This window comes from Gopherus evgoodei, chromosome 2 (genome assembly GCF_007399415.2).
Source record: "Gopherus evgoodei ecotype Sinaloan lineage chromosome 2, rGopEvg1_v1.p, whole genome shotgun sequence".
Lineage (NCBI taxonomy): Eukaryota > Metazoa > Chordata > Testudines > Testudinidae > Gopherus > Gopherus evgoodei.
The window spans coordinates 88,341,396-88,366,468 of record NC_044323.1 but is presented as its reverse complement, the minus strand read 5'-3'; the positions used below and the strand labels follow the sequence as shown (position 1 = coordinate 88,366,468).

At 39.5% G+C, this 25,073-nt stretch overlaps 1 protein-coding gene across 7 annotated transcripts in view; it reads right to left on the bottom strand.

Moving 5' to 3' along the window:
* Positions 1-25,073, bottom strand: part of ITPRID1 (ITPR interacting domain containing 1) — a 73,646-nt gene that overhangs the window by 39,548 nt on the left and 9,025 nt on the right. For 4 of the 7 annotated variants that reach the window (XM_030551307.1, XM_030551309.1, XM_030551311.1 and 1 more), the window contains 8 exons: positions 20,967-21,141; positions 19,182-19,230; positions 17,852-17,895; positions 14,372-14,423; positions 13,450-13,536; positions 12,646-12,848; positions 3,004-3,545; positions 1,456-1,510 (listed from right to left, as the gene is read on the bottom strand). In XM_030551307.1, the coding sequence (XP_030407167.1) occupies positions 1,456-1,510; positions 3,004-3,545; positions 12,646-12,848; positions 13,450-13,536; positions 14,372-14,423; positions 17,852-17,895; positions 19,182-19,230; positions 20,967-21,120 (1,186 nt within the window). In that variant the 5' untranslated portion in view covers positions 21,121-21,141. Of the gene's footprint in view, positions 1-1,455; positions 1,511-3,003; positions 3,546-12,645; positions 12,849-13,449; positions 13,537-14,371; positions 14,424-17,851; positions 17,896-19,181; positions 19,231-20,966; positions 21,142-21,665; positions 21,794-23,439; positions 23,624-25,073 lie in introns of those variants that run through there. The other 3 variants (XM_030551310.1, XM_030551313.1, XM_030551312.1) reach the window with 3 other exon arrangements.

The following is a 25,073-nucleotide window of genomic DNA, read 5'->3' as shown; positions in this document are numbered from 1 at the left end:
TGTGCATTGGTGTGGGAGCTTGTCTCTATTTATAAAGCTTCAGTTGTTATTCAGGAAGCAGAAACAAAACAATACCATGTAACTGAGGTGATTAATACACTGTGAACAGCAAACAGGAAGACCTTATCCAAAGCCCAGTGAAGTCAATGAGAGTATGTCTACACTGCAGTAAAAACACCTGTTGCTGGCCTGTGTCAGCTGACGAGGGTTCACAGGCCTTGGCCTGCAGGGTTGTTTAATTAGTGGTTAGACATTTAGACTCAGGCTGACCATTGGAGAGTCCCAGAGTCCAGGCTCCATCCTGAACCTGGATGTCTACACTGCAATTTTTTAGCCCCACAAGCTCTGGTCAGCTGACACAGGCCATTGCAGGTGTTTTATTGCTATGTCAACATACCCTTGAGAGTCTTTCCATTGATATCAATGGGCTTTGGATCAGGCCCATAGTGAACAGCCAAAGACAGGACCAAAACAAACAATCCATAAGCTGGAATACACCCACATACAGTGTTTATTGAATGATTATGTATAGCTAACACAACCATTCAAACAAAAACGTGCTCCCAGATCATTTGGAAACAGAAAGAAAGAAAGGCTGTTGGATAAATTATTCACTGCAAAAAGTATGATCAGCTCTAGCATTTACTAAGTGAAGTTTATGCACTGAGAGTGAACTCCTGGCCATACTGCAGTCAATGGGACTTGTGCTGTTGATTACACTCTTGTCAACTCTTAGAGATGTCAACTTTTGGGTAAATCAATGGGATGCACGGATGATTTGCATCTATGGATATCAGGCCACTTATTTATGTGACTAAATATGGATTTGCATTTAAATAATCAATATCATTCTATTATGATATGGTAAAGCCCATCAGGATTTCTCCCTTTATTCCTTGCTGTCTGTTCCTTGCCACGCTCAAGCTCAATCACATAATGATTCTCCTTGCTCTGGAGTTTGTCACTGATGCTTTGAATACAACTAAAGGAAGGAACTTGAGAACCCTGCTAGACATTCCATGTTCTGGAGGCTGAGCAGCCTGCTTCTCTAGTACTTCCCATCCCATCTCTCTAGCAGGAAGAACTCAAGACTCAAACTCAGGTCCTCCTACAGGATGTCAAGACACACTTCCATTTTACTGTAGGTCCAGCAGTTTGTGCTTTAATCCTTTAAGCACTTAACACAGGCCCCAGCCTGGCAATGAGTTGGGTATGAGCAGACCTTTAAGACCTCTAGGCACACACACATATAGCCCCTTTGGCTTGGTGTGCGTACATTATTTTATTACGGTGAATGCTCATTTGGTTGACACATTTATAGCTGTGCATTCAAACTGCATAGATGGTAGGAGCAGCTAGAGAATGCATTCTGCAAGAGATGAGAAATTAGAAAAAATACACAGCAAAATTTTAAAAAAACCATTTTAAAGCTACATTTTATTTCTTAATACCCACCTGAAGTGCTGTCATGAAGGTTTCCCCCTGGAGTTTCATCCTCAAAGCTCTGTATCTGAGACAGAAAAATAACAAACAAAAGCAAAATCATCTTCAAGTGTATTTCCCCTTTTAGAATTAAGAATTTCCAGCTGAAATATTGTTAAGTTTTCTTTTGGTGGCTCTTGTTTTTATTACTGTTTAGTATTTTACGCCAGGATCTAGTCCTGGTCACCCTCCAACTCCCATATTTAACTGTCAATGCACAAAGGCCCGCTACCCCTGTACTATACATTCAGTTCTTGGCACTGAACTGGCTCAAACAAATGCCCCTCAGAAAATGCACCTTTATTAGCATAAATCAGATTATCGAGAGAAATTCTTACAATAACATGTAAGGAAGGGCAGGATTTTGCTCAGAGAATGTATTTAGAGAAGCACCCAAACCTCCTGCATAGGGATTGGTGCCTCCATTGTGCTAGATGCTATTCAAAACACATGCAGCTAGTTCGGCTCTTTTACTCCACTTTGCTGAACCACACCACCTCAGAGAGATACAACAGTGTTTCATGTGTTTCTCTGCAAGCAGGGATGGGGGAGGACAGCACCATGACCCCAGATTTGCAGTCAAGGCTTAGCATTTTTCTTAGCCACTGTAGGACATATAGGTAAATGTAGGCTGGGACAAAACTCTTGTAGCAAAAGAAAAACTTGAAACAGGACTCGGATGAACGAGCCTTCTCTCCATGAATCCAGAATCCCACCTCCTCAAGATGACCCTGGAAATTGGAAACCTTCCTTAATCTGCTGCCATCTTCTGTGGAGGAGGCATGGCCTCTCTCTCTCTCAACTTCCAAATGTCTGTAGTTGGTTGCTGGCACTTTCCTCTCCCCATTTCCTTGGTTCTTCAGGGAGACCGTAATTGTTGGCCTCCTTCCCCTATCTTTAGTCTTTGGGTGGCTGGGAAGATAAGCCTGCTCCTCTGTGCATCCTATTAGACTTGCCAGTATGGGGCAATAGCCTTTCTGGACCTCTTTCTGCAGCAATGGGACCAGACACACTCCAGCTGATCCCACTGTTGCAACTGCACACTGTTCTTATATAAGACTAGGATTGACAAATATTCCAGGTTATTCCTGATCTGCTTCCCATTGCTCCTAAAATGTATGGACAGCAGAACATCAGGGACTAGAGCCATTCCATGGAATGCGGATCAGAGGACAAGCTATTGCTTTGAATGAGCTCGCTTTTAGGACACAGAGCTTAAGGAACAACTGCTGGAAAGCATATTGGCATTTTATACAATAGTACTTGTTGACACCACTGAAGTTTTTTTGTAAAACACCTGTGCCAAATATTTTGACAGTAGTTTTAACCTAATTGAAAATCTTAAAACAGTCTGTAACACACAGAGAAAGGGGTCTGGCTTCTCTCCCTGGTGCGGGGATATGATGTTTGAAAATATTCTACTTTAGCTCTCATGCTGGACGAGAGAAGCCAGATCTATACTTGTATTTACCATCTGTACATGCACATTGTCTTAATACAGTACATAGAAATCTACCTTACCTCTTCCATTTCAAATGAATCTGGAGGCTTGCCCTTTAGACCAGACACCCTTCTGAGCATGTGGGTCAAGAGCAAATTGGACTCCTTCCTTGGTCTGTCTTTGATAGGTATATATGAATAAACCTGAGATTTCCCTGTTGGAGCCTGTGATAATGTCAGTGCATCATCCTCAGTGGAAGATTGTTCCTCTGTCAGACCCACCAAGGTACTATTTTCAGAAAAGCCTGTCCTGATTGCTGTGCGCCGGTCCATCTCAGCATAGGTGGGAGACTGTTCTTCTCTATCCTTGAATGAATCTGAATTTCCAGAAGCCTGAGCAGTCCTTTGCAGTATTGTTTTCTGTCTAGAAGCTTTTCTCAGAAGATGACCTAGCCTTCTCCGCTTGGTTCGTGTGGCCTCAACTTTGTCCCTCTCAATGTCCGTCATGCTCTTTTCTTCCCCATTACTCTCCTCTGATTTCTGTTGCTGGGTGTTAATACCATTCAGCAAAGAGGAGAAGGCACTAGTCACATGATCCAAGACTTTCAGTTGTCGAAAACGTCCTTGAGTTTGATGGAAAGGGATGAAAAATCCATTGTTAAAACAGAAAAAAATAATGCAGTCATGACCTAAACTAACGCTATCAGGCTACACACAGTTGTCAAGGCGGTTCAGCCTTTCCCCTCTACTTTTCTTCAGAGAGGCTGGGAATTCTTCAAATAAAAGGCTGCTTTGGGAAATGAATGGATTCTTTTTTAATCCATATTTTAAAGGTCAAATTTTGAAGAGTGGTTTCCAAAGTTCTGTAACCAACATTTGCAGAGTGTACAGAGAGAGCTGCATGAATATAGCTTTGGGAGCCTAACTTGAAACTCAAAGATTCAGCAAAGAATTTAAACATGTGCTTGAACTGAACTTTAAAGAGCATGTTTTTGAGCTACACTATGGGCCCTACATGCCATGCTGGCAGTTAACAAGGACTTAAAGGGCCCTTAGTGTAACTAAGAATCACTCCCTAAATGTTTTGTTGAAAAGGGATGGATTTAGGTGCTTAAAGAAACATGTGCTTAAGTGCTTTGCTAAATTGGGGCCATGCATGTTACATGTATGTGAATTAAGATGAATTGTATCTTTGAAACAATTGACTACCTTCTGGAGCATAATTAATTTTAAAACTTTTCACTGTTAATGAATACATTAAGGTCCTGATCCAAAGTTCACTGAAGTTAACCAGTCTTTCCATTGACTTCAAATGGGCTTAGGATCAGGGTTATAATGGCTTGATCGTGCAACTCTTAAATCAGGTAATACTTACAGAAACAGTTTCATTGAGCTCATTGGGTCTACTTGTGTTAATACTACTCAGCATAATTAACCACTGGAGAATCAAGCCTCAAGTTCTCAAATACCATAAGCAGGATCTGATTCCAATATTAAGACTGAATAGCGATTTGTACTATGAGTCACTCCACTGAGCTTAATTGCTCTACCCAGAGTACGGTGCTACTCACTGTGAATAAAGGTATCAGATCAGTTCTCAAATATTTACAGTTGGCTGTCATCCAAGGCTTCTGTAAATTTATAAACCATTTAACTGGTAGTGATTAAGTACTGTAATTTATTTCAATAAATAGTTCACTGTATTAATCAATACAACCCCTAAAGGCTCTGTTCTTGTTTTCAGAGCAACAGAAAGCAAGAAGTGCATTGTCCTCCACAGACACAGCAGAATGCATGCACACAGAAGTTTCATAAGGTTCCCACAGCTTGTTAAGCTTATTAAGTCTCTGTAATTTGCTGGCGAATATTATTCCACAGCATAACAGCTAAAGGGAAATGTTTTAAATTTTCATCTGTTTTATAAAAAAAATATTAACCCAAAGAATTTTGGAGATTTCCATCATTGTAAAATGTTGTCAGGTTATTGATAAAAGGAGCTACAACACATCTGCTTGTATATTGTGCCCCAAACCCTTCCTGAGGCAATGAAAATGTCAAAAGGCTCCTGATTCCTTGAGAAACTCACTGAGGAGAATAGATGGCAAAGTTCTAACATTCTTGGCTTCCGTTTCTCCTAGTGAGCAGCCAAATTTATTGCATATATTCTGCATGCAGCCTGTTAGAGCCGCTTCACTGATGATTAGACAACAAGGGGATATTTAACATGGATCTGAGCTGGGCTTCTGAATGAGGGACCAGTATCCTGACATATAATTCCTGACTGTTACCGTTTCTCTCTAAGACTCATGTTTTTCCAAACACTGCCTGATTTTTAGCTTCAGAGGAGGATTTTGCCATCTCAAAGCTTTTTAAGGATGATGACAAAGATCTCACTAGCTCCGGTTAAAAACTTGTAATTGGATCTACCAGTATACAGAGTACACAGTGGTATTTTGTGATATAAAGGTTTTATTGGCATGAGTTTGGGATGATATGACTCATTCATGGCTTTGCATATCAATGATGCCATCACATATTCCCCGAATAAAACATATATCCTCAGTATTGTACATTGTTAGGCTGTTAACTGTGTCAGCATGTAAAAATGCCAACGTCTAATCTCTTCTGAATTATTAGTGACAGAATGGTCTAACATTTCTAATTTAAATCAGAACCACCTTTTATAGTTTGAAAGAGACTGCAAAAGCAAAACAACGTGCCAAAAACTACCTCGGTTTCTGACAGCTAATGAATGAATTAAATGATGAGGAAAAAGAGAAGCAAACAATAATTCACTAATTGTGAATGTAATCAATGCACAGGGTCAAATCCACCCCTTGTGTAACTACACCAACTTCAACCAAGTCACTGGAGAAACCACATCAGCTAACATTGCTTCATTGCTTAATCCTCCCCATGCAGGCAGCCCCATTGATTTCAGTGGGATCTCTCCCAGGAGTAATGTTTAAACATGTGAGTAAGATGAGCAGGTCTGAATTTAGCCCACATTACTTACAGAGCTTTTAGCTTTTTTCCTAAATACTAAGGACCTAACTCTGCCAATCCGCCCTCACTCAAGTAATTCTTGCACATGCATGCAATCCCACTGAAGACAATTAGACTACTCATGTGAATCAGGGCCTATTCACATTATAGCTGTGAGATCCTGATAACAGTACAAGCAGCAAAGAATCCTGTGGCACCTTATAGACTAACAGACATTTTGGAGCATGAGCTTTCGTGGGTGAATACCCACTTCCTCAGATGCATGTAATGGAAATATCCAGGGGCAGGTATATATATGTGTGCTAGCAAGCAAGCTAGAGATAACGAGGTCAGTTCAATCAGGGAGGATGAGGCCCTGTTCTAGCAGTTGAGGTGTGAAAACCAAGAGAGGAGAAACTGGTTCTGTAATTGGCAAGCCATTCACAGTCTTTGTTCAATCCTGAGCTGATGGTGTCAAATTTGCAGATGAACTGAAGCTCAGCAGTTTCTCTTTGAAGTCTGGTCCTGAAGTTTTTTTGCTGCAGGATGGCCACCTTAAGGTCTGCTATAGTGTGGCCAGGGAGGTTGAAGTGCTCTCCTACAGGTTTTTGTATATTGCCATTCCTAATGTCTGATTTGTGTCCATTTATCCTTTTCTGTAGAGACTGTCCAGTTTGGCCGATGTACATAGCAGAGGGGCATTGCTGGCATATGATGGCGTATATTACATTGGTGGATGTGCAGGTGAATGAACCAGTGATGGTGTGGCTGATCTGGTTAGGTCCTGTGATGGTGTCGCTGGTGTAGATATGTGGGCAGAGTTGGCATCGAGGTTTGTTGCATGGATTGGTTCCTGAGCTAGAGTTATTATGGTATGGTGTGCAGTTACTGGTGAGAATATGTTTCAGGTTGGCAGGTTGTCTGTGGGCAAGGATTGGCCTGCCACCCAAGGCCTGTGAAAGTGTGGGATCATTGTCCAGGATGGGTTGTAGATCCTTGATGATGCGTTGGAGGGGTTTTAGCTGGGGGCTGTATGTGATGGCCAGTGGAGTCCTGCTGGTTTCTCTCTTGGGTTTGTCTTGCAGTAGGAGGGGTTAGAGCAGATGCGGTTGTACCTCAGTGCTTGGCTGTAGACAATGGATCGTGTGATGTGCCCGGGATGGAAGCTGGAGGCATGAAGGTAGGCATAGCGGTCGGTGGGTTTTCGATATAAAGTGGTGTTAATGTGACCATCACTTATTTTGCACCGTGGTGTCAAGAAAGTGGACCTCCCGTGTAGATTGGTCCAGGCTGAGGTTGATGGTGGGGTGGAAGCTGTTGAAATCATGGTGGAATTTTTCCAGAGTCTCCTTCCCATGGGTCCAGATGATGAAGATGTCATCAATGTAGTGTATATGGACTCTCTACTCAGACCCTATGCCACCAGCACTCCCAGCTATCTCCGCGACACCACTGATTTCCTGAGGAAACTACAATGCATTGGTGACCTCCCAGAAAAATTCCACCATGATTTCAACAGCTTCCACCCCACCATCAACCTCAGCCTGGACCAACACCTACAAAATCTCCACCAAGCATTCTCAAAACTAGAATACCCGCATGAGGAAATAAGGAAACAGATCAACACAGCCAGACGTGTACCCAGAAGCCTCCTACTGCAAGACAAACCCAAGAGAGAAACCAACAGGACTCCACTGGCCATCACATACAGCCCCCAGCTAAAACCCTTCCAACGCATCATCAAGGATCTACAACCCATCCTGGACAATGATCCCACACTTTCACAGGCCTTGGGTGGCAGGCCAATCCTTGCCCACAGACAACCTGCCAACCTGAAACATATTCTCACCAGTAACTGCACACCATACCATAATAACTCTAGCTCAGGAACCAATCCATGCAACAAACCTCGATGCCAACTCTGCCCACATATCTACACCAGCGACACCATCACAGGACCTAACCAGATCAGCCACACCATCACTGGTTCATTCACCTGCACATCCACCAATGTAATATACGCCATCATATGCCAGCAATGCCCCTCTGCTATGTACATCGGCCAAACTGGACAGTCTCTACAGAAAAGGATAAATGGACACAAATCAGACATTAGGAATGGCAATATACAAAAACCTGTAGGAGAGCACTTCAACCTCCCTGGCCACACTATAGCAGACCTTAAGGTGGCCATCCTGCAGCAAAAAAACTTCAGGACCAGACTTCAAAGAGAAACTGCTGAGCTTCAGTTCATCTGCAAATTTGACACCATCAGCTCAGGATTGAACAAAGACTGTGAATGGCTTGCCAATTACAGAACCAGTTTCTCCTCTCTTGGTTTTCACACCTCAACTGCTAGAACAGGGCCTCATCCTCCCTGATTGAACTGACCTCGTTATCTCTAGCTTGCTTGCTAGCACACATATATATACCTGCCCCTGGATATTTCCATTACATGCATCTGAGGAAGTGGGTATTCACCCACGAAAGCTCATGCTCCAAAATGTCTGTTAGTCTATAAGGTGCCACAGGATTCTTTGCTGCTTTTACAGATCCAGACTAACACGGCTACCCTCTGATACTTGATAACAGTACAGTTATCCCCACAGCCATTTACAACACAGCTGAAATATGTAATATAAATGGGACTAAGTCAGGGGTAGTCATTAGGTGGACTGTGGGCCAAATCCAGACCACCAGATGGTTTTTGAATTAACCCCAAAATCTTTTTATTTACTAGTTATCATTGTTATTGGTTTTTTTACTATTTTCTCTGGAGCCCAGACCTTGACTATACCTTGACCAAGAAATCTGGACCTGGACTACCGTTGCCTTAAGGAATAGAGATGAGACAGTAGAATTTGAAGTTATGTTATAATTGTCTCAGGATAATTATGTTGCAAACAAGTCCACTGACTCAGTTATATAGCATGTGTAATTTGGTCCGTGTCTAAGAATTTGTAAGGTCAGGTCTTCAACAGTTTAGTTTATCTTTACCTAAATCCCAAGGCAAATTGTCTAGAAGACTGTGCTATAAGGATTTTGAATCTCATAAGTTGCCATCACGGACATGAATAAGGGGCCTTTGGCGTTTTTAGTGGTGACTGGAAATTTTCCAACAAAATGTTTTTTAAATGGAACATGCAGTTTCTGTTCCATTAAAAAAAATTAAGCAAAATCAAAATTTTTATTTACCCTTTTGAAAATCAAAATGAAATATTTAATTTTGGTTCATGTCATCTTGGTTTGTCGAACTGAAATGCTTCATTTCAGATCAGCTCTACAATGATGCACTAGTCTCCCCTCTGATTGAACTGCTGTGATAGATCATGGAAGTCATAAGACCACAGTGTATGTTAAAGATGTAGGCTGCCTGGGGACTCCAGACCATAAAAAAGAATGGGTGCATGAGGCACCCAAACTACAACCCCCATGAGGCATCACAGAAGCTCAGGAGAACACAGATGAGTGTTAAAATGAAAGGAATTTTTTTAGATTTATGAATGTTGAAATGTTTTCTTTGGATCAAATTAGGGCTGTTGATTAATGGCAATTAACTCATGCAATTAACTCAAAAAATTAATCATGATTAAAAAAATTAATCACCATTAATCGCAGTTTTAATCGCACTGTTAAACAATAGAATACCAACTGAAATTTATTAAATATTTTGGATGTTTTTCTACATTTTCATATATATTGTATTCTGTGTTGTAATTGAAATCAAAGTGTATATTATTTTATTACAAATATTTGCACTGCAAAATGATAAACAAAAGAAATAGTATTTTTCAATTCACCTCATACAAGTATTGTAATGCAATCTCTTTATTGTGAAAGTGCAACTTACAAATGTAGATTTTTTTGTTACGTAACTGCACTCAAAAACAAAACAATGTAAAACTTCAGAGCCTACATGTCCACTCAATCCTACTTCTTGTTCAGCCAATCGCTAAAACAAAGAAGTTCGTTTACATTTAGAGGCAATAAAGGTTTAAGAATCCGAAGTGCCTTGCAAAATCTGAGAGGGATGACGTGTGGAGCATGCTGTCAGAAGTATTAGAAAAGCAACACTCCAATGCAGACCCTACAGAACCTGAACCACCAAAAAAGAAAACCAACTTTCTGCTGGTGGCATCTGACTCAGATAATGAAAGTGAACATGTGTCAGTCCACATCATAAGCATGGATGCGTGTCCCCTGGAATGGTGGTTGAAGCATGAAGGGACATTTGAATCTTTTGCGCATTTGGCACATAAATATCTTGTGATGCCAGTTACAACAGTGCCACGAGATTGCCTGTTCTCACTTTCAGGTGATATTGTAAACAAGAAGCGGGCAGCATTACCTCCTGCAAATGTAAACAAACTTGTTTGTCTGAATAATTGGCTGAACAAGAAGTAGGACTGAGTGGACTTCCAGGCTCTAAAATTTTACATTGTTTTATTTTGGAATGCAGATATTTTTGTACATAATTCTACATTTGTAAGTTCAACTTTCATGATAAAGAGATGGCTCTACAAGACTTATATTAGGGAATTGAAAAATACTATTTCTTTTGTTTTTTTACAGTGCAAACAATTGTAATAAAAATAACTATAAAGTCAGCACTGTACACTTTGTATTCTGTGTTGTAATTGAAATCAATATATTTGAAAATGTAGAAAACATCCACATTTTTTAAAATAAATGGTATTCTATTATTGTTTAACCGTGCGATTAATCACACGATTAATCACGATTTTTTTAATTGCTTGACAGTCCTAGATCAAATATGTTGAAATGAAATGTTTTAACCTTTCTGAATCATAATTTTTTGAACTTTCGATCTCACAAAAAATATTGATATTAACAAATTTTGGTGTATTGTGATTTTCCCTGGGACAGATATTCTAATATTTGAACAGCTCTAGGAATTTAAAACAAAATAAGAACTGATGATGGATCTTAACACATATGCCCTCCTTCTCTTTAAGCAACCTTTCTTCTGTTCCAGTGAATCACACAATAAATATATTGCACTCTGGATTTTATCATCAAAATATTAAACTATCTTTCAGGGATATTTAGAAGAGCTTCAGAAATGCAGTATTTAACGTATGCAGAATATGATACAGAATAACTTGGGGAACCTCCATACTGATGATCCATGAGTACAAACTATGAAGTTTCTCAAATCAGACATGCACAGAGAATTATAAAAGTGGAAGAGGAAAACAGACGGGAAATGGAGTGAGTGAGAAAGGAGAGAAATTTGACTGACATGTTTTTCTTCTTCTAAAGACTTGTGTTTTCTGGCTATTCATTCCCAGCAAAGTTCTTTCCTATCTGAGGATGACTTGAACTAGCTAGATTTTCTAAAGAGTTCAGCTCCTATTTAGACATCACAATAAGTAGCTAGATTTTCAAAACAGCTCAGCATTTTTGGTTCTTAGCTCTTCTAAAAATCTGGCCATCTGTTTCACAATGGGAGCTGCTGGCTGCTGAGCTATTCTGAAAAATCAGATCTGAAACCTTGGCTCCACTGAAGCGAATGGGAGTTTGGCCATTGATTTAGATAGAGCCAGGATTTCACCTCTGCCTTTTATTTAGATGCCCAAAGGATTACCGAGCTCTTGAAAATCTGGCTCAGTGACTATACAGAAAAATCAATTATCACTAATCAAACAGAAGCATCAACAAATAATACACCAATTGAGCTGCAAATGCATTTGAAAAGGTCAGATCAGCCATTAAACTGATCTAGAAACGCAGAAAAATAATAAATCTAACCCGCAGTTTAATCTCCCACCACAGCCACCGACAGGGAAACCCAAATAGAAAAGACTTCACTGGGAAATTAATAGCTGGGAGATTTAAAAAACCCAACAACAACCCTAGAGAGACCACTGTGCCTAGTCAGACAGACAAATCTCTTCCTCCTTTGTCATCCACTCCTCTTCTCTCTCCCAAGCTAGATCTTAATCCTTTGCTCTTTCATTCTGATCATCTAGTCTGAATTCCTGCAAAAGACAAGCCTGTGAATTTCATCAAGTAATTTCTGCATCAAGACCATAACTTCAATTTGAGCTAGAACATATTTTTTAGAAAGACCCTTCAATCTTCATTTAAAGACTTCAAAATACCACATTGGTAGGTAGATTGTTGAAATCTTCTCTTCCACATCATATCTTCCACATAGATATCTTTAGACTGTGATCAAGTCACCTCTTAACCCGCTCTTTGATTAGTTACATGGATTGATCTTCTTAAGTTTCTCACTCTAAACCATGTTTTCCAGTCCTCAAATTATTCTTATTGCTCTTTTCTGAATCCTTTCACATTTTCAATATTCTTGGAAAACAGAACAACACTAGGTGCAAATATGTTAAAACACTGATTGTCCAAATATGTGTCTCCCGGGCCTATGCTTAAAAACAAAAAAACTCTGACATGGCTTTATCATGGGTCTCCTTTGGTGTTAAGACCTTATCTGTGAAGTGCACGGTGCATGATATTACATCTTAGGGCCTGTATACCCTATAAAAACAGTTATATTAGAAGACCTGGTTAGATACAGTTAAAAATCATAATTGTATTAACCATGTCAGGAAGAAGTTATGCTGTAAGTTTGCAGAACTGTGTTTATGTCCCCTGAATATGGTCCCAGGTTTCATTAATTTTCCCTCTCAAGGTCCTCTCCCTGCCTCCACTACCCCCACTTTATTTGCTGTTGTTGCATCTCTGACGAACACTTACCATATAAATTGGGTTTCTCAATGTCCATACGCTGCTTTTGAGCTTCCAGAAAGACTCGGATGTTGATTCCTTTTGCTACAGAAGCATTACTAATGAATCGAGAAGGGATTTTAGTGCAAATGTCAGGTTCTTCTGTTCCAAACCCCAGATCCAGCAGAATCTCAACTGGATCCTTTTCCCAGAGCTCCAACCATTCAGTGATGCTGTGGATAAAACAAAGACAATTCACATCACTGTCCTGACTTCACCCTTCTTTTTGTTTAGCTACTACATGGTTTTGCCTTTGCTCAGAAATTCTATTTCCTTCCTCCATCTCACTCTCCCCACGCTACTCCATTAGTGCTAGTTATATTCTTACAGTTCAGAGGCACATGTTTTTTTCTCCCAAGGATGCATTAGACTGGAAAGACAAGATGGATCTAGAGTACTCAGTGAGAGGAACATATGTAGAAGTTGATATTCCTATAGATTGAAATCCTCTTTCTATCCTTAATAGAATAGATAAGACACATGCTACAGCAATTCAGCCTTCCTCCCATTGCCTCACAAACATGCCTCAATACTCACCTCTGATGTCAATGGAAAGCTTTGTATCAGGTGCCTACTAATCAGTGGAGGGCCATTTTGTTTTCATTGAAGTGAATGAGAGAACTCCCATTAACTTCAGTGAGAGTAGGATTGGGTGTGATGTATCTTTATTCTTTACACTCCATTTATTGGGTTTTTAATCCTCATATATTTGTCACTCTCTAAACGGGACTAATCTCTACCATTTTGGATTGAAAATATCTGGAAACTACTAACCTTTTTGGTGCACTAGCAAGAGAATGGGACGAGTTGAAACTGTTCCATCTTGACATAACAGGAGTTTCTGAAAACTGATGCAGAGATCTACAGGAGTTGGAAAAAGTAACAATGAAGTGTGTTTACTCTTGGGGTCCTTTGGGATGTCATTATGATTTTTTTCCAAAGTAAACATTTGCATTTTGTCTTAGTTTATAATGATACATAATAGCAAGGCCTTGAAGAAGAGCATGTATGATATTGTGGCAATACACTTATTCTCGAGAACAGTATGTTACAGTAAGTGTTAGAATGTAGGTGTTAGGTACCAGTAAATGCTAATTATAAAGGTGGCAGAATATCTCGCTTTTGACAGATGGTGAATCTTTGGGGAACCTTTAGGGAGCACAGTTTCTCTAGCCACCTACTTCTAAAGGATATAATTGCTGCTAACAAAGTTTCAGATAGAATAGGCTCACTAAGTAGCAACAGCAGGAACGACATTTCAAATTACATCTCAGTTCTTTACATAGTTAAGGTTTCTGACTGTATTTGTAATGAATAATCTGGATAATAATGCCTGTTTTTAAGGAGCTATTCATTGTAGAATGAACATTCTGTAATCTGGTAGTCTTTTTCCAAGGTACAAATTTAATGCTTCTGTAATAGATGGACTTCGCTTTACTCACATGTACCTAAGGTGATTAGGGTCATTAATATAGTTATGCATGAAAAGTTTATCCATTCTCTATCCTTCCAAACTGCCCCACAAGATACAGTTTAAACAAGATTTAAATTTTGCTTATGTCTTGTACTAAAGGTACTAATGTTAAAAAAAACAAAACAACTATCTACAGAAAACACTTTGTGGTTTCTTTGAAAATATTATATATAAAATTCCTTCCTTTATATCTAATATAGCCATGCATTGTCTGAAACCTACCTCATATAGCTTTGCACAGTCATTTGCACCATTCCTGGGTTAGCCAAGGAAACTACAAATAAGAAAATACATTTATATTTGTACTCCTAATGCCACTCAGGAGAGAAATGTTGGCAAACTAGAACAAACGTAAGATTTATTTTATTGCATGACCATGTTATTTTAGCAAAAGTAGCAAATATGTGAAAACTTTAACTTCATTGTCACACAGATGTGAGATAGGACCCCAAAGAGCATGTTAGCCACTGATGATCAACCTACCTAAGCACTGAATTGGGTTCAGTGGTAAGGAAAATAGATAACATAAGAACGGCCATAATGGATCAGACTGAATGTCCATCTAGCCCAGTATCCCATCTTCCAGCAGTGGCCAATGCCAGATGCTTCAGAGGGAATGAACATAACAGGTAATCACCAAGTGATCTATCCCCTGTCGCCCATTCCCAACTTTTGGCAAACAGAGGCTAGGGACACCATCTCTGCCTATCCTGGCTAATAGTCATTGATGGACCTATCCTCCATGAACTTATCTAGTTCGTTTTTGAACCCTGTTATAGTCTTGGCCTTCACAACATCATCTGGCAAAGAGTTACATAGGTTGACTGTTGAGATGTTTTTGGATGCGGTGCACCATTAACAGTATATACCAAACTCCTTATATTTATGTGGAAGGATTCTTAAATGAGTTTCCTTTTTTGTTGCAAGGATCCCCAAAGACACACCTGTCCAAGCTGAGGATTAACCCAGATTCTGATCCCCAAGCTTTGATGAAGTTTTAATTGTCACCTGAATCAGGAGGGCTAAATTTGTGTAGGGGTAAGAGTATCCACACAGGAGTTATACTAGCATAACTATATCCATTTAAATTCAAATTTTATCTTATACGGTTATAACTTTCCAGTGTAGACAAGCTCGTAACATCAGATCCAATGCCCAGTGAAGTCAATGGAAAGACTAGGTTTTGGATCAAACCTGTAATGTGTTTGGGGACGAGCTAACACAATCACAGAGCAGCTGAAACAGTTTTTGTTAGAGAAATAATCTGGCTAGGAACTGGAAGTATTGAACACTGGTTTCTGGAGTTCCAAGGTGCTACAGATAGAAGTTATAAGCTACACTTTGTTTATACCAGGGGTCAGCAATCTTTCAGAAGTGGTGTTCCGAGTCTTCATTTATTCACTCTAATTTAAAGTGTCGTTTGCCAATAATACATTTTAATGTTTTTAGAAGGTCTCTTTCTATAAATCTATAATATGTAACTAAACTATTGTTGTATGTAAAGTAAATAATGTTTTTAAAATGTTTAAGAAGCTTCATTTAAAATTAAATTAAAATGCAGAGCCCCTCGGACCAGTGGCCAGGACCTGGGCAGTGTGAGTGCCACTGAAAATCAGCTTGCGTGCCGCTTTCAGCACGTGTGCCACACGTTGCCTGCCCCTGGTTTATACCATCTAACAAACTTGCTCACTACTGTAAATAAGTGAGATTAGGATACAGTGTGCTGTGTCAGTATAACTCATTGCTCCTCCCAGCAATGAAACAACACACTCATGGACTCAAAATCTTCCTTGCTGCTTGGAAGTTGGGGCAGAATATTTTCCCGTGGTTAACAATAGATGCCATTCTGTGGCACATGCCAATATCTTTTTACCTCTTTTCTCGAGATTTAAATATTTGCTTTCTATTAACAAAGCTTTGTCTACAAAGAAAGGAAAAAGCATTCTTTCTTGTGCTCTACTGGATTACTTTCCTGCTCATAAATCCTAACACAAATTCTTGTGGTTTACTCACTGCAAGGATAACCATCAAAATTATGAACAAAAAGGATGTTGGCATTCTGTAATTGCTATGGCAACATAAACCAGAACTTCTAAGAGCAAACTCTGTGCTCCATTTGCAAAAGAATCTGCTACTTGTCTCATGACACAACGTATACCCTTTTCCGGTTTCATGCAATCAAAAGCTGGAGATGCATTATAAAAAGGTTGGGTGCCTGGTTAAAGGCAAAAGGAAAAAATGTGGGAAGTTATTAGAATTCTTCCTTGATAGGGCTTGCCAACTTTTCCTTCCAAAAGAACTTGATGCCCTGCCAACAGAAATTTAACATTATAGTAAACTCCTCAATAGTGTGTATTACTGGGATTGAAACAAACACATGCACTACCAATGTAAAAGTACAGCACTGTGGAAGCTGCTGCTGCGTGTTAATTTGAAATGATTGTAGTTTTCGGTGTTTTGAGTAGCCATGGAACATAACTAGTGTGTCAGCAGCAGGCTTAGACCCAACATAGAACCATTTATCTTTGCATCTGAGGGCACCTGCTGAGTAGAGTTTCATCCACAGGTGAGCTCTCCACTTCCCTTTCCTTCTTTATTTCCTTCCTTAATCAGAAGATCTGCAAACTGGCAGAGTGCGATTGTAAGGGGATATATAGAAAGAGAACCTACAAATTCTCAAATTAAGAGGCATAAGGTAGTGTGATGGTACAGTAGGTACGCTTTCTGATCTCTACAAATGTGTTTATTCTAGACTCTGAAAACATTTCATCTGATTACTGAACTGGAATATACTTTTGGGAAGATAATGCCCTTTAGAAATCAGTCAGAAAAAGCTTATGACAACAACACAAAACAAAAAGGTTTTTCTAAGCCAACAACAGTGTTAGTTGGTGCTGTGTTCGCAGGAAAAGGTGTACTTACATATGTGCAGTAAGGAATACATTTTGCAGGGTTAAATGTAGTATTGAATACTTGAGAAGGACTAGGACACTTTAGCAGCACAGAAAATACTGGATATTAAGAGATGATAAGAGGAAATTTCATTTTGAAGTTCTATACCTCTCAATTTTGAGCAAATAGGAAGTTGAGAATATCACGTTAGAATGTGAGCAGCATTATTAAGCAGTTATTTGGATCTACAGCAGGTACTCAAAATTTGAAAGCTTTGGTGGACTTACATATCTGAGAGGGAACAAGGGGTTGGGGTTTTTGGCTCCCTTTCATGTTCCTCCATCACTGACATAACCCAGAGATCTGTTACCCTTCGTTAACAAGTACATTAGGAGAGAGGTCACAATCAAAGCAAGAATTAAAGCAGATCAAATCAAAAACAAAGTGGGCCAGATCATCCACTGGTAGAAATCTGCATCGATATCTCCATTAACTTGAGTAGAGATACACAAATTTACATCCACTGAGGATCTGGAGATTAAAGAGGACTCTGCTGAGTACTAGTTTGGGGGTCTTCTGATTGAGACTCCAGAGGGAGAAGGAACGGAAAGTTTACCTATGGATGAAAGGCTCTACACAGCAGATGCAAAGACAAATGGAGAGCTGTGCCTTTTAGTATTGTACAAATGTACAACTCTTCAGAGGAACAAGACAAATGGTGAAATCTCTACTGATTGTTTATTAATCATGGAGGCGCTAGTTAATCCTTTGCCCAGAGAGGCAGATCTCCCAGATTTTTTATCGTTTTACCTGCTTTTTCTCTGCCTTGTTGTAAATCTTCACTTGTAGATAAGCTGTAAATATAAGATATGGTTTTTAAAAAAGAAGGAATTAAATCTCCATAAAAAGCATGATACTCAGCTGCTCCTTCATTAAATAGATATGGCTGGGGGATGTAGTGTCATAGAAAAGTACAGCACTAGGCATTCAATGTAATTAGAGCTGCCATGTATGTATGGTGGTGAGGAAAATATTCCCTGTGCTCAACTTAATTTTTACCAGTACATGCCCCCTCCCCCACTCCCCAACATTCAGAGACCTTAATTAAGCACTAAGGGTCCAATCTTGCAGCCCTTGCTACGGACAAAGCCTCTGTTTAAGTTCCTGAAAATTTTGCCTAAGTAAAGCCTGTGGTTTATGGTCCTAAATCTATCAAAGACTAAAATTATGGCTTCCTCTGTCCACATGGACTAGCGAGGGAAGAGGCTGAACAAAGACTTACCCTTTTTAGTGCACCCACACCGGAGGCAGCCATAATCTGGTTCCCACTAGATCCAATATGTGCGGTGGGGTGGTCACTAGCTTGCAATACTGCACTAAATGACCACGTGGGGCATGGCTGGGTGGGACAGGCCATGGTGATGGTCCTGCCCACACTAAGCCTAGAAGGTGCTGGCAGGCTTCTTACATCCTTTTATACTCAACACCATGCCTCCAGACACTGTTCTTAAGGCTGTGCCATTCCTTCTCCCTGGTGCAATTCTATGAAGAGGCAGAATGTAGTTCTAGGTACTGAAATACCTAGTCCGTGCTATTGGCTACAACTGAGCAAAATTCAGAATTTATGTTCCTTGGAAAATTCCAATATTTGTTTTCATCACAAATTGGATAAAACAGCGAAATCTTATTTTTTCTCATGGAACAAAATATTCTGAAAAATGTTGATTTGGAAATGTTTAAACATTTCACTTTGCCATTTTCTGTAGAAACAAAACATTTCAACAGAAGTATAGCCCCTCCAACCCATATGAGAGAATGGGAAAGTGCACTACAACTCCCATGAGGCAATGCACCATAACAGGGAAATATAGTTTAATGTTGAATTGATTCAAAACAAAACATTTTGAACACACCTAAAAATCAGATATTTAGTTTTGATTTTTCCAATGGAAAATTAAAAATTTTCAGCAAAATTTCAATTTTCCTGCAGAAAATTTCAATTTTTCAGACACTACATTGTTCATCAGAAAATCATCCCAATGGAAAATTCCTGGCCAGCTCTACTGTTGCTATCAGTAAGTGCACAGGCATAATTTGAGGATGCAGCAAATACTTATTCAATAACATGACCAAAACTTACAAGAACCCAGAATCCAGCCAGTGGCGAATATTTTCTTCTTTAGAATCTTCTAAAAATAATGATAAAAAAAAGATATAGGATCATTGGCTACAATTTCTGATTTGTTTATAGCCATTTACTACATGACTGAACTGCTTCATTTCCCAGTGCCATTAATCCCAGAATTTGTAAAAGCTATCCGGGGAAAGACTGCCACTAATTTCATTTCAATACCTTGAGTTCTTTGTAAATGAAGTTCCATTGTGGTAGGCACTATACAAAAACATAGTAAGAGACAGTCCCTGCCCCCAAAATGGTGCAATCTAAATGGAGAAGATGAATAAAAGGTAGGAGAAAGGAAGGATTATTATCCCTATTTTACATATGGGGAAACTGAGGCACAGAGAGATAATTATTTAATCGCTAAAAATGCTACAATACAATATGTATTAATGCTTTTTTTAATTTGTTTCTTGATGTTCAGATAAATCATCAGTTTAAAAAATAGCCTAGCTGTCACCACTGAGTCTTTAATTAGTTAGGGTATTAGGATTCAAGTTCATTGAAAGAGTATTCCATGGAAGTTTGTGCACTGTCAGATGTTAGATACTGCATTCACCAAAATATAAATAAGAGAGGGTCAGAAAAACAACAAAAATAAAATTTTAACAAAACCAGTAATTGGGGTGTGGATTTTTCACTCCCCTGAGAAACATAGTTATATTGTCCTAATTTCCTAGTATGACCAGGCCTAAATCAGTTTAAAGCCTGTTCAGATTAAACCAGTGCAACATGAATGTAAAGAAGGCCTAGGTTTGTTTTGCATCTTTTCCCACTGTACAGGCACACAAACAGATCAGGGCCTAAAATGGAAACAACAACAACCAAACAAAAACCCCACCCCAAAACAACACACACAGATTCAAAGAAACTCATGTTTAATACATCTTACAAATCTTGGTTGTTTCACAATATATCAACCTATAGACAGAGCTCATCCTTTAGCTCAAGTGGGAGAGGCCTGCATTTCCGCAGTGTATAGTTTGGGATTAACAAAATAGTTTTAAAATAGTAGATAAAACACTGATACCTCTTTTAGCCAATAAACATCAACTAACCAAAAAATACCCTGAAACAAATCAGCCTTAAAAAGTAAACCAATAAAATCTAAAAAGTCACAAAACAAAAACTTACTGAAAGGGAGTTTACACCCTGAAAAAGGAGAAGTGCCAGGGACTCCATGATGCCCACTAAGGACTTTGCTATTCCTCTCAAGTTTTACATAAGGGGCTCAAATTCTATGGTGATAGGTGACAGCATAAAACCTTAAAATAACTAGAAATGAAATATAGAATAGAGAAGGGACAAGACTGGGGATCAATCTAATGGGAGAAACTGGCAAATATAGCAGTCAGGCAAACTCAATAAAAATAAAAGGTCTGCTTTTATTGTACATTCATATACTCCCCACTTAAGGCTCTTTGGTACTGAAAAACTGTGTGACATTCTTGTTTATAACTTGTATCACCAGAGTTATTAGGAGATAATGCAATAGTATTAATGCTTATTACTGTGTAATTGTTTCCACTGTGTAATTGTTTACATATTGGCTATTGTGGAATTATTGTAAAATGACACGATTATTTCAAGATAGTTATATGATTATAAGCCTGATCTTACTTCTAGTGCAGTGTGTGCCTTTGTACTCATGTCATTAGTGCAGCCACTACAGTGCAAGAAAAAATGCCATTATCCTCTGTCATAATAGGCTTTTAAGAATCCCAGGAATGCCATTCTCGGTCTCACCAAGCTGTGAAAGAGGAAGAGGGTTGTCTACTACAGTTGGAGTCACAGAATCTTCATCCAGGTGAGTCCATGATGCCTTGGCAAATAACAGGATATCCCTCTTGTTCATTTCAAAGGTAGTGCTGGTCCCATGACAGTAAGACTCTGAAGCCATCTCAGGGTGCAAGTTTGTGAGCTAAGAAAACAGATACAAAGAAAATCATGTTTAATATATTTAACAAATCCTGGCTGTTTTACACTATAGCAACTTATAGACAGAGTTCATCCTTTAGCTCAAGTGGAAGAGGCCTGCATTTCCACAGTGAATTTAAGGCACTGGATTGGAATTCAGGGTACCTGGGTTCAATGCCTGATTCTACCATAGACTTCCTGTATGAACTTGAGCAAGTCACTTCACCTGTCTGCATCTCAGCTCCCTGTCTGTAATGCGGATATGTTTGAATTGTAAGGTTTTTGGGGCAGGGACTGTTTCTTACTATGTGTTTGTACAGTGTCCTGTACAATGCATCCCTGGTCTCAGATGGTCTTGTAAGGTGCTACTGTAATACAAATTTAAAATATATTTGCCATGGGCATTGCAGGCACATCTTACTCTCTACCAGGCTTAGCATGGTTCAGCTGTTAACCTTCCACATTTCAGTCCAGCAAATCACCCATTAAGTCTGCAGTAAAAAAAAAAAAAAGTGGTCCTGACTCAACCTTCCAAGTGCTGCTGTTCAATCTGCCCAAGCGCTCCAATGAAGCGACGTTCTGACAAAGAGCACTGTAGTCATGAATCACATTTTCAACGAGATTGTTTTCGCAGTGTGTGTGTGATGCCAGATGGAGGCCAGACTGCATCAGAGATTTTAAGAGAGGAGAGGATTAAGCCACATAAGAGCAGCTTTTAAGAGCTTTTTTTATCATAAGAGACAGAGAGAAAAGGAGAGGAAGGGGAACATTGGTTAGGTTGTCTCTCTCATTTTTTAAATTAATCTGGAATTTTTTTTTTCTTTGTCAATGACAATACTGGCTTGAGAAAGGCACAGTTTAGCAAGCATTGGGAAAGTCTCGCCTCCTTGCTTGGCTAAGGCACTTCATTTCTATCCATGGTCTCCCCCAGGAAATCCAACCTCTTCTTGGGCAGAGAATCTGCCCATCAGGTGGCATAGTAGCCAACAGTAGGGCAGTTTAGTGACGCTTTCAAAGTTTCCTTTCAAAGTTTGTTCTGTTAGAACAAGATCCTTTCCAATGTTTGTTCTGTGAGAACTACACACAATAAGCCTGGAACTGAATGTAACTGAAAAGGCTGGAGCCTACCCAGCAAAGTATCTGTAACTAGATTGTAAAAAAATCCCCCTGTATTGTCTGTCTTTTACGGATGCTTTTAAGGTAAATGAACTGGGATTCTTAACATCCTTTTAAACCACTTTTGTTGTTGTTGTTGGCTGAAGCTCATTCATGGAACATTGGCCTACATGACCTGGTCTACCCATTGAGTGCCTTCCTTTCTAAGGTGACCTGGGTGCTTCCGAAAGAACTAGAGAGTGAAGTCCTCTATTTATGCTTCCCTATGCTGTGCTGCCAGTGTGCTCCTTCCTTTTCTTGGAGGGAGTCTAGTCCATTCAAACTCCTTTTGTCCAGATTACGGCAGGCAATGGAGAGGGACATAGTGTGGGGGAAGGGGATGGAGAGAGGGAAGATGAGAACAAAGGAAACATTCTCCCACACACTCACACCTTGTGCACAATCCCAGTCCTAGCACTCTGTGAGGGAAGTAAATAAAACATTCCTTACAGCAAAAAACATTTGGCTGTTTCCAAGTGAAGATAATCCGGAGTAATCACACTGGGTACAGAGTGACCTCCTTCTCTCCCTCCTTGGAAACATAGCACTGTTTAGGGGGATACATGTGAGGTCTTCTCTATGTGAACAGTTTTGGCCAACATATTGCAAGGAGACAAGGGTGAAGGACAGAGCTATGACTTTCCATCTCTGCTTACCTGCTAGGCAGGGGAGGAGGGAAAGGCAGAGAAGTGGGCATACAGTGCCCCCTTAGCCCTATGCCTACAGGCCCAACCTCTGTAGAGGCTGTGTCAGCATATAAGGCAGGGAGATCTAACTTCTCCTTACACTCATGCAAGGCTACACAGCCTTCCTCGCTCTTGAGCCCATATTGAAGATATGGGACTACAGGAACTACTGTCTGCAAGGAAGTGGAATCTTATGCTTGTCAGGAAAAAAAAATGCTTGGAAAGTGAGACACACAAAGGATGTAAATCCACACCTTTTACAATAGCAAAGAGTCCTGTGGCATCTTATAGACTAACAGAAGTATTGGAGCATGAGCTTTCATGGGTGAATACCCACTTTGTCGGATGCATGTATTCACTCACGAAAGCTCATGCTCCAATACTTCTGTTAGTCTATAAGGTGCCACAGGACTCTTTGCTGCTTTTACAGATCCAGACTAACATGGCAACTCCTCTGATACCTTTTACAATGTGGAGAGGAGATCTCTTTTTTTTCATCATTTCCAGCAGAAACAGAAGGTGAGATGCTGTGACACAGAATGTCTGAAGGTGAAGGACAAAAATTCAGATATAGCTTAGTTCAATGTGCCTAGTTTCAAGTTTTGTATCCAGAGCCCTGATTCTCCTGCACCTTGTATAGTCCTTTTTACCTGGGCAAAATGGGTGTAAAATACTACCAAATCCAAACTGGAGTGTATTGTACCCATTTTGCCCTGATGTAAATGACTACACAAGCTGCAGGGCAATAGAGAATCAAGCCTTATATCTGGAGATGTATATAGGTAACTCCCATTAGCCTTAATTATTCTTAGCAACATTAACTTCTTTTCCATGGATAGTGGGAGAGCTCCTTTTGATTTCCTATTAATTATAATACATAATAATTAATCTGCTAAGGTACATCTTTTCAGACAAGAGAGTCCTCTTGATCACAGTTTGGGTGCCAGAGCCACTCATCATCTGTGTGTTTTAATTTAATTGATCTCCAGAAGTAAATTTAGCTCTGCAAATCTGTCGATGAAATGAATGACAGGCTAGTTTCCATGTTCTGCGTATTTTGTTCATTTGATAAACACATTGGGAACATCTTGGAGACTCTGTTCACAAGGAAGGCAACAAGGTAGAAGTTAAAGACTCTTGTGAATGAGCTATGTACACAGGTTTTTAACTACACAAAGTAAACAAATAAACACATCTGAAATAATGTGCAGACAATTTATGGCAAGTTTTCAGGATGATCAATCTCACTTAAAGTTGCCAGCACTTAGCAACCCCATTTTCCTTGCCACTGACAATATTTAAATTATTATTTCACACACAAAAAAAAAGTTACTCTGGAACTCCTTTCATTCATCAAGGTGTGCAATACGTATACATTGACAAACATTTAAAGAAATTAGATAAATGCTTGCCAAGTATGAAAACTAGAAATTAGTTGAGAAACAGAGACTAATTATTAATGTAAATATCTTCAAATGGAAAAGTAATGTGCCGGAAGGGTCAGTCTCTGGAATGGATATCATTTAATGTTTTATTAACCATCCGGAGAAAGGATAGAATTCAACAATCATCAAATCAACTGATAACAGTAAAATAGAGGGGTTTGCATAAAACACAGGAGGACAGAAACTACAGGACAAGAGCAACACAGTGGCTTGCACATAATGAAAATCAGTACTGATAAATGGAAAGCTAAGCTCCTAGGAAAGTAACATACATCACACAGATAACGGATTAGAAGTCAGCAGCAAGTCACAGACACTCCAGTTCAGCTAAGCACTTAAGGACAGGCTTAACTTTAAACACATTAGTAATTCCATCTCCATTCAGCAAAGCAGTCGAGCATATTCTTGGGCCTAGAATGGTTTATGCATTATAGGAGCAAACTAAACATACTGTTGCAATCCAACACCATTGTGGGAAAAGCCAATGCTATTTTCAGAGATATGTGTTGGGATCACAGAACAAGTTATGTATCCTGGGATGTGTAAGTGGAATACTACATATAGTTCTAAACTGATCACCTCCATTTAGGAAGGATTTAAAAAAAAAGAGAGAGAGAGGAAACCCCCCCACAAAGATGGCCTTTGCCATT